This window comes from Galeopterus variegatus, unplaced genomic scaffold, assembly GCF_000696425.1.
Source record: "Galeopterus variegatus unplaced genomic scaffold, G_variegatus-3.0.2 Scaffold9873, whole genome shotgun sequence".
In the NCBI taxonomy this organism is placed as follows: Eukaryota; Metazoa; Chordata; class Mammalia; order Dermoptera; family Cynocephalidae; genus Galeopterus; species Galeopterus variegatus.
The window spans coordinates 44355-55182 of NW_007735984.1; the positions used below are offsets into that span (position 1 = coordinate 44355).

At 40.3% G+C, this 10828-nt stretch overlaps 1 protein-coding gene across 1 annotated transcript; it reads right to left on the minus strand.

Annotated features, from left to right (window-relative positions):
- Positions 1 to 4749: 4749 nt before the first annotated feature.
- LOC103609630 (vomeronasal type-1 receptor 3-like) lies at positions 4750 to 5649 on the minus strand. The gene has a single exon (XM_008593930.1). It carries the CDS (start codon positions 5647 to 5649, stop codon positions 4750 to 4752), a length of 900 nt encoding a protein of 299 aa, XP_008592152.1.
- Between the last annotated feature and the right edge of the window lie 5179 nt (positions 5650 to 10828).

The window sequence follows — 10828 nt, forward strand, 5'->3', positions numbered from 1 at the left end:
GTAGGCTGTGAACACAGCAAAGTGCAAGGACCTGGGCTGTCAGCCAAATTCTTAGGAGTGGTTTGGTTGGGTAAGACAAGAGTCATCCCAGAAGCTATTATAGACAAGATACAGGCATATACCCTTCAGCCACAAATGTAGCTCAGCTACAGACATATTTGGGACTTCTGGGGTATTGGAGAGCTTTTGTACCCCATATGGCCTAAATGGCACACTCACTATATGCATTAACAAAGAAAGGAGCCCCCTGGGATTGGACTGAGGAAGTAGAGCAGGCTTACCAGGCTACAAAAAGGGCAATACAGCAAGTACAGGCTTTACAACTGGCTGATCCCACTAAGCCTTTTGAATTAGATGTACATATAACCCAAGAAGGGTTAGGATGGGGTTTGTGGCAGAGACAAGACTGATCCCAAACACCTGCAGGATTCTGGTCTCAGCTCTGGAAGGGTGCTGAAGTGCATTATTCTCTAATAGAAAAATAGTTAGCAGCTGTGTATTCTGCCTTGATAGCCAAAGTCCTAGTAAGGATGACATACCCCATACTAGGTTGGCCATGCATGTGGGCAACCAACCCTAAAATGGGTGTAGCTCAGACTCCCACTCTATCTAAATGGGGAGCATATATAGAACAAAGGAGCACTGTGACAATGAGTCCTCTGTCCAAAGAGTTGCAAAGTGCTGGGCCCAGTAGAGGTTGTGGAGGAAACTTTGGCACAACCCTTACCCCTGGAGGTGGGGGCTACACCTTTCCATGAGGGACAGGGACCTATCACAGAGCAAGCTTGGTAGACAGATGGCTCTACCATGGGACCCTCAGCATTGTGGACAGCTCCTGCTGTCCATCCCTTAACAGATACCATGTGGTATGAAAACTGCACAGGGCAAAGCAGTCAATGGGCTGAATCGAGAGCAGTATGGACAGTGATGAAAAATGAGCCTGGGCCATTAACCATCTGTACTGACAGCTGGGCGGTGTACAAAGGTTTAACCCTTTGGATCTCTACTTGGAAATATCAGTGGTGGATGGGAGGCCACTGACCCCTGTGGGGACAAGCCACGTGGCTAGAATTATGGGAATTGGGACATGAGAAAGAAGTAACTCTTTTCCATGTCACAGGACACTTTCCCTTAGCTAGTCCAGGAAATGATGAAGCTGATGCCTCGGCTAAGGTAAGATGGCTGGAGAGAGCCCCAGCTACCAATGTAGCCCAGTGGTTACATTGATGAATGCAGCATGCTGGCAGCAAAACCATGTGGATGGCGGCTCAAAGATGGGCCTTGCCTATAAAATGGGAAGATGTAGTGAATGCCTGTCATGCTTGTCCAGTATGTGCTCAAGAGAGTCCACACCCCTGATGGGTGCCCCATACAGATGGGCAAATAACTCGAGGGAGGGTGCCCCTGACTTGATGGCAAGTGGACTTTGTCAGGCCACTGCCAAGGTCAGAGAATTTCAGATACATCTTTGCTGCTGTTGATACAGCTACAGGTCTTCTGTTTGTATGGCCTTATAAGGCCCCAGACCAGGTAAACACTGTGAAGGCATTGAATAGCCTTACTGCCATGTATGGCCAGCCTGTAGTCATAGAGATTGATAATGGAACCCGCTTTACTGGACATGGGGTTCAGAGGTGGGCCTTTCGGTTGTCTATTCAGTGGAAGTTACACGTGCCATATCCTCCCAGGCAGTGGGAATGATTGAACAGTACAATGGTCTTTTAAAAAAGGGATTAAGGGGCCGGCCCTGTGGCGCGCTTGGGAGAGTGTGGCGCTGGGAGCGCAGCAACACTCCCGCCACAGGTTCGGATCCTATATAGGACTGGCCGGTGCTCTCACTGGCTGAGTGCAGTGCGGGTGACACCACACCAAGGGTTGTGATCCCCTTACCGGTCACAAAAAAGACAAAAAAAAAACCTTCCCACAAAGAAAACTCCAGACCCACCCTGAAGGGGTGGACACATTGGTTATGGCCAACAGTCAGGATTCTAAATGAGAGACCCCCAAGGGCAGACCCTCTCCAGTGGGAGCTCTGTTGCATAGGACTGCAGCACCTATACAACTGCACATCACTATTGAAGATAAGTTTTTGAAGCCAGGATATGGCAAGAATGGAAATATTCTCTTACCAGCCCCAACCTGTTTACAACACGGACAGACAGTACAATGGGAATGGCCTTGGAGAATAGAAGCCCCCCAGTATATGCTGGGTAGTTCTAATACGGCCTTGGGGGAAAGGATTAGAAGAACACTTGCAAGTTTCACCTTGGGTGACAAGTACTAGTCCTCCTTGAGTAAAGGTAACATGGCCTGGAACAGATAAGTGCTCTGTTCCAAAGGGCACATTTGTATTATCATTATGGCCAATTATGAGTTCCCCTATACCATTACATGTAGAACTTACAGATCCAACAGCGTTAGTGGATAAAGTATGGTATCATAAACCAGGTAAGATACCTATTTCTGTAACCATCCTTTCTCAGGATGGCAAACTGGCATGTATATTACCAGAGGGGTGAGAACTCCCCCTATTGGTACCAATAACCCTTCTGTCTTTTCGCCCATAGTGTTCTGGCCGCAGGCACCAGGGTTGACTGGGTACATATATACGTTGGTGTGTCAGCCTTCTGCATATGCAGTGAATTGCCGATCAGTATGACTACAGGATTATTCCCATGGAGAATCACACCAATGATGACTACTAACTGCATGTATGTGGCTAATAGTTGAAAGGACAGAACTACAGGACAAACCTTAAGGACAAGCCTTAAGACATATTGAACAGACAATAGGTTATATGAATGTAAGGGTCATTATCCTCACTAAGGGAACATCACAGAAGATTCTGAATGGTAGAGTGTATGGCGAGGGACCCTGAAGGGGTGGATTGTGAGGAAAATGGAGTAGTTTGGTAAGGTCCCCTCACCTTGGGTCTGGTTGGGTGTGGTGCAGCACATCCTTTGTAAACAAGTTGTGTGGGAGTAGAGTTAGTATGCATGCGTGCCTGTGTACCCTTTGGCTTGTTGCTATTTTTGTGTGCTCTTTGGTGTGTGAGGCAGTGGTTCTGAACTGCTGGTTGACAGAGCTCACAGCTAAAAATAAAGCCTATTGTTTCTTCACCCACAGCTCCTAGGACCTTTTCCTGTTACCTAGCTCATAGACCTGTGTGTGAAGGGTTTGTGGCCCAGTCTGGACAACAGGCTCAAGGGGTCTGTGAGCTCCAGCCCTAGCTCTACAAGTTTTAACTAGAATATAGTACTTTATAAATCCTTAGTAAATGGATAGTATAATAATACTTCAATAATAGATATACTTTAAAAAGGTGAAACTTGGAAAATATCAGACTATCATAAAAGAACATACAAAGAATGACAACAAAAATAACAACAACGAAAACCCCCAAGAAGGTAGAATATATAAAAACAAAGCTCCCAGCTTTAATTTTCAATGATTAAAAGCAGAAACCCAACTGACAAATCCATAGATGGTGTGAGGAAAATGTAATTAGTTTAGGCAGGCCCCCTCGCCTCATATCTGGCTGGGTATGATTCAGCACATCCTTTGCAAATAAGTTGCATGGGAGTAGAGTTAGTGCACATGTGCACCCATGTACCCCTTGGCTCATTGCCACTTTTGTGTGCTCTTTTGGTATGGAAGGCAGTGGTTCTGAGCAGCTGGTCCACAGAACTCATCTAAAAATAAAACATGTCCACTTTGCCTGTGGCTACTCAATTTTTCTTTTGACTACCTGACTCAGGACCTGCACAGGACAGAGTAGAGGGGTCTGTGATCCAGCCTGATGGATGGCAACTTCTACACCATTCTTAATATTACCTCTTCCATCTAACTAGCAAGACTTTTAAAGAACCAGCTAGGTTAAGAAGATCTGCGTGGTTTGAGAAGAAGCAATCTATTGGACAACATTGCTTTCCTATTTAACATGTCAGCTTCTTGGAAAATATGAGTGAAATAAAGATATCAAATAATGTAGTAAAACATATTTTTCATCTTCCTCGTATCTTATATTTCTCTCTGAAATAATTCCCCCCCCAGCTCTTAGATGTAGTAAACTATATCTGAGCCAATTCACAATTATGTACCAATTTATATCAGGAATTAGCCATATCCATATTAAGAAAATATTTTGGAAAATATTTAAATATTTTTGAAAAAAAGAGATTGCTTTTAGTCAGTTCCACTGGTTGAGGGGGAACTTGTTTCCTTAATAATGTTATGAATATTTTTTGAGTTGGTAGTTTCATGCATAGACTATCTGATTTCCTAATTAGGCAGAAGCATCAAAATGACCTCCTAAGATTATTGTGACTTTATGAAAAAATTTAGTTCTTAATAAATGGTTACTTAATAGAGTACAGTCAGCCCTTAGTATCCACCTTATCCTACTGTAGATCAAAAATATTCAAAACAAATTGTGTCTGTAGTGAACATAAATAGACTCCTTTTCTGTTTGTTCTCTAAACAATATAGTATAACTACTATTAACATAGCATTTACATTTACCAGGTATTATAAATAATCTAGAGAAGATTTAACATATATAGAAGAATGTGCATGGCTTATATTATACTATTTTATATCAGGGATTTCAGCATCCGTGAATTGTGGTATTTGTGAGAGGTCCTGGAATCAATCCCCCATGAATACCAGGAAATGACTATATTTATATCTATTATCAAAACTGTTACTTATATATTTACCTTCTGTCACTATAGAGTGTTTTTCAACAATTCAAGAGCGGAAACTAAAAGGCCTTGGATTCCTAAAGATTAACAGTAAAGGGGAAACAGAGGGAAAACATGAAGTTATTATTTTAGTGACATGTAACACACATAGATGAGAGTCCACAAAAGCAATGATATAAAAAGCATAAATGGAATGCAGAATATAAAAGCTGACAAATGTGACCACCTGCATAAGTATGGTGTGAGTGGCTCTGGTCTCTGGGGAGCATTTGTGGTAGTGGTTGGTGGTGTGAATATGCTGTACTTTCTGGTGGTGTCTCTGTAGGATAAATATCATCGAGCCACTGGCCCAGACCATGAGGCCAATAAATATGACATCATGGCCTGACTGTAAGAAGACCATGCTCACACCAATACTCAAAGATGAGCAGAACCACTTGCCTTCAGTATCAGTACCATTGTGTGTGCCCTGTGGACCAGTGACTCTCATGGGAACATAGATATTCATTAAGGCACTGAACATCCAGCAGGATGGACCCATGGCCTTGGGGGTTCTTCCCCTGAATATCAGCCTGTCTGGTCTCCCAGGGATGAGAGTGAGAAAACGACAGATGCTCAAGACACAAGTTGAGCACAGGGTGGTGCCACGAGCCACTAGGTGGATGTAATAGACAAGTTTGCAACCAAGACTGGACAGGGGGTTCCTTAGAACAAAAGCCACCATCATGTGGGGAATTCCAATAGAGAGAAGAACCAAGGAGTTAGCCACAGCCAGGTGAGTGAGAATCACCTGTATGGGTCTCAGTCTAAGGCCAAACAAGATTGGAGATATATTTTGAAAGAACACCATGACATTGGCCAGAGTACCAACCCAAACCTGAAAAAGAAAGATAGTCATTAGAGCCACTTCCCCTGCAGTTTTAAGGGTATTGTTTTGAGAAGACATGAAGAGAACTTTAGAGCAGCTTGGAGTTAAGAGCAGTCTGTGACAATGCAGGTGTCAGGACTCTTCCTCTTTATCTTGTCTACTAAAATAATTTTGGTCTTTTCTTCTCTGGCAAAAAGCAGTGCTGTCATATCAAAAAGAAGGGGCTCAACCTGGAAAAAATACCATTGACATCAATTGCATTTTGCAATTATAATTTTGTATATGTTCTTATATACTTTTATACTCCAACTCTCCACTGGGATGTAAGGTCCATGAACTTTGGACCCATGTCTGTCTTATTCTACAACATGGTGATATTAGCTTGAAATTAATATGGACTTTGTAAACCAGCAAGTGAAAGAAGAGAAAGACAAGAATGTGCTTTTCTTTTATTATAATTCATGATCATTCTGCCTGTCATAGTAATGCATCATGATCAAGTGGAATTCATCCCAGGCATGCAAGGATGGTTCAACACATGCAAATCAATAAATGGGATACACCACATCAACAAAAGCAAGGGAAAGCCATATGATTATCTCAACTGATGCAGAAAAAACATTTGACAAAATCCAGCATCCTTTCATGATAAAGACCATCAACAAATTAGGTTTAGAAGGAAAGTATCTCAATAAAATAAAGTATCACAATAAAAGCCATGTATGACAAACCAACTGCCAACATCATCTTGAATATGGAAAGGCTGAAAGCTTTTCTTTAAAGAACAGGAACAAGACAAGGTGCCCACTCTTACCACTCCTATTCAAAATAGCACTAGAAGTATTAGCCAGAGCAATCAGGCAAGAGAACGAAATAAAGCACATCCAAATTGGAAAAGGCAAAATCAAATTGTCACTATTTGCAGATGACATGATCCTATATATAGAAAAACCTATAACCTCTACCAAAAAACTCCTAGAGCTCATAAACAAACTCAGTAAAGTTGCAGGATACAAAATCAGTAGCGTTCTTATACACCAACAACAAATGAGGAGAAAAAGAAATCAAGAAAGCAATACCATTTACAATAGCTACCAAAAGAATAAAATACCTAGGAATATATTAACCGAAGAGGTGAAAGATCTTGACAGTGAGAACATCAAATCACTGCTAAAATAAGTTAAAGATGACCCCAAACAATGGAAAGACACTCTATGTTCGTGGATTGGAATAATAATGTGAAAATGCCCATATTACCCAAAGTGATCTACAGATTCAATGCAATCCCCATCGAAATACCAATGATATTCTTCACAGAAAAAAAAAATCCTAAAATTCATATGAAACAACAAAAGACCCCGAATGGCCAAAGCAGCCCTGAGCAAAATAAAATGAAATAAAATAAAACCGGGGGCATAACACTACCTGAGTTCAAACTATACTATAAAGCTGTAATAACCAACAAGCATGGTACCAGCATAAACACAGACACAACAGAAAAAAAAAATCCTAAAATTCATATGAAACAACAAAAGACCCCGAATGGCCAAAGCAGTCCTGAGCAAAATAAAATGAAATAAAATAAAACCGGGGGCATAACACTACCTGAGTTCAAACTGTACTATAAAGCTGTAATAACCAACAAGCATGGTACCGGCATAAACACAGACACGCAGACACATGGACCAGTGGAACAGAATAGAGAGCCCATAAAGCAACCCAAGCACTTACAGCTATCTGATCATCAACAAAGGCACCAAGAACATACACTGGAGAAAGGACAGCCTTTTCAGTATACAGTACTGGGAAAACTAGATATCCATGTGTAGAAGAATGAAAGTAGACCCATGCCTCTCACCATACACCAAAATGAACTCAAAATGGATCAGAGACTTAACTATAAAATCTGAAACTATAAAACTCCTAGAAGAAAACAGTGGAAACACTTCAGGAAGTAGGACTGGGCAAAGACTTTATGAATAAGACTCCAAAAGCACAAAAAATAGAAGAAAAAAATAAACAAATGAGATTATATAAAACTAAACAGATTCTGCATGGCAAAGGAAACAGTCAACAGAATGAAAAGACAACCTACATAATGGGATAAAATATTTGCAAACTATACATCTGAGAAGGGATCAATATCCAGAATATGCAAGGAACTCAAACAACTTCAAAGTAAGAAAATGAATAATCCAATTAAAAAATGGGTGAAGGAGCTGAATAGGCATTTTTCAAAGGAAAACATACAAATAGCTAACAGACACATGAAAAAATGCTCAGTATCACTCAGCATTAGGGAAATGCAAATCAAAAACACATTGAGATATCAACCTCACCCCAGCTAGACTGGCTCTTATAAAAAAGACTGAGAATAGCAAATTCTGATGAGGATGTGGAGAAATTCTCATACAGTGTTGCTGAGACTGTAAATTAGTACAGCCATTATGGAAAACAGTATGGAGTTTTCTCAAACTACAAATAGAACTACCCTGTGATCCAGCAATCCGTCTTCCCTGTATATACCCAAAGGAATGGAAATAATCATGTTGAAGGGATACCTACACTCCCATGTTCATTTACAATAGCCAAGATATGAAACCAACCTAAATGTTCATTGATGGAGGACTGGATAAAGAAAATGTGGTATATACACACAATGGAATACTACTCAGCCATAAACAAGAATGAAATTCTGCCATTCACAGCAACGTGGATGAGCTTGGAGAAAATCATGTTAAGTGAAATAAGCCAGTCTTAGAAATAAATACTGTATGGCCTCACTCATAAATGGGAGCAGGAAAGAGAGAGAGAGAGAAACATTGAACTTTCAGGAGAGAACAGAACTATAGCTACTCGAGGTGGGAAAGGGAGAGGGGGAGGGATGATAAGGAGTAATTGGGGAAGGGACACAAAAAGTAATTATGACTTGTGATGATGAACATGCTAATAATGTTGACTTGATCATCACATACTGTACACAAATATTGATAGTAAACTCTGTATTCCTTAAATATGTATAATAAATTATGTTTCAATTAAAAAAGTTAAAAAGAATGCAAATTAACATGCTAATTATAAAATTATTTATGTAAATAAAATAGCAAGAGAAACAATTGTCAGCTTTTGAGAGCTCTTAAAATTATTCATCAGAGGGACATAATACAAAATATCTTGAAAAAAATTAATAGTACCGTGACTACACAGATTACCCTAAAATGTCCTTAGATATTTTTTTCATTACAGATAAAATTATCAGTGGGTAAAGAATTTTATTTTTTAACAATTTCCCAGGTCTTAACTTGTAATGCTAAGTCAGATCGTGAAGATCTTTTCTTGAGTTGTCTCCAGCTGTCCTCAGTCCACACCAATAAATAAATGAGTAAATAAATAAATAGATAGACAGTATGACAACAGGACCCATTGCACAGATTTGTTTTAAATTTGTTTTTTTGGACTCCATCCCCAGCCTGGCCAAGTGCACATGGAGCAGGGAGATGTCCAACAGGGGAGGTGGAAGCTCAGCAGAGACCACATGCCCTGTGTGCTGGCACATGACCCAGCAGGTAGGCCTTGCCACCACTGCCTGACTCCATCCCCAGCCCGGCCGAGTGCAGGCTAACCAGAGAGGTGGCTCCCCAGAGAAGCCCAAGACCTGAGGCGACCACACACCCAAGGCACTAGTGGCCAACCAAGCAGACACTGAGGCAGCCATACCAAGTTGGCAGCCGCTGCAATATCCTAGCCAGACAATAGTGTCAAATCAGTGGACTGTGAAATCCCTTGCCATAATGACTAAACATCAAAGGAAAGATACCAGAAATATGAAAAAATCAAGACAGTACAACACCAAAGGGTAATAACTCTCAAGCTCTAGATCCTATAGAATAAAAAGTCAAATTGGTTTCAGCACCTGACAAGGAATTTTGAGTGATAATTCTAAGGAAACTAAATGAGATACAAGAAAACTCAGCTAGACAACACGATGAAACAAGGAAAAGTATACAGGATCTGAAAGAAGAAATGCACAAGGAAATCAATGCCCTGAAAAAGAATGTAGCAGAGCTTGCTGAGCTGAAGAATTCATTCAACCAAATAAAAAACTCAACAGAGTTTAACCAGCAGGCTTGCAGAAGCAGAAGAGTGAACATCTGACCTTGAAGATGGGCTGTTTGAAATAACACAGGCAGACAAAACAAACAAACAAACAAAAAAGAATTAAAAACATTGAAGAAAATCTAAGAGAGATATCAGACAACCTTAAGCAGTCAAATGTCCAAGTCATGGGTATTCCAGAAGGGGAGGAAAAACGAGATTGCACTGAAAATATATTCAACAAAATAGTGGCAGAAAACTTCCCAGTTATTGGAAAAGACACAGATCTTCAGATTCAGGAAGCCCAAAGATCCCCAAACGTATTCAACCCAAAGAGGACTTCCCCAACATATGTTATAGTCCAATTGGCAAAACTCAAAGACAAAGAGAGAATCTTAAAAGCCACAAGAGAGAAGCATCAAATCACCTATAAGGGAGCCCCAATCAGACTAACATCAGACATTTCCTCACAAACCCTAAAAGCCAGAAAGGAGTGGGATGATGTATTCAAAATACTAAGAGACACAGATTGCCAGCCAATAATACTCTACCCCACAAGGCTATCCTTCCAAAATGAAGGGCAAATAGTATATTTCTCACAAACAAAAACTGTGGGAGTTCACTACCACATGACCAGCCTTACAAGAAATTCTTAAGGGAGTACTGAGTGTGGTACCTGAAAAATAACTATCACTGCCATAAAAACTCAAGAAAAATCAAAACCCACTAGTATAATAAAAATGGCATCAATGAAGAGAAAAGAAAACAAAAAAAGGCTATCTACAACCCACGGAACCAAGAAATACAGAAAACAAACAGTAAATCAGAAAGAAAGGAACAAAAGACACTTGAGACACTAAACAAAAATCAATAAAATGCTAGGAGTAAATCAACACTTTTCAACAACAACTCTTAATGTAAAAGGCTTAAATTCCCCAAACAAAAGACAGACTGGCTGGCTGGATTAAAAAGGAGGACCCAACTACATGCTGCCTTCAAGAGACTCACCTCACCTATAAAGACTCACATAGACTAATGGTGAAAGGATGGAAAAAGATTTACCATGCAAACAGAAATGAAAAATGAGCTGGAGTAGCTATTCTTATATCTGATAAAACAGACTTTAAACTAAAAACCATGAAAAGAGATAATGAGGGTCACT

Bases quoted from the DNA above. Each gene is read 5' to 3' on its own strand.
- LOC103609630 (XM_008593930.1), bottom strand. From the start codon at position 5,649: ATGTCTTCTCAAAACAATACCCTTAAAACTGCAGGGGAAGTGGCTCTA.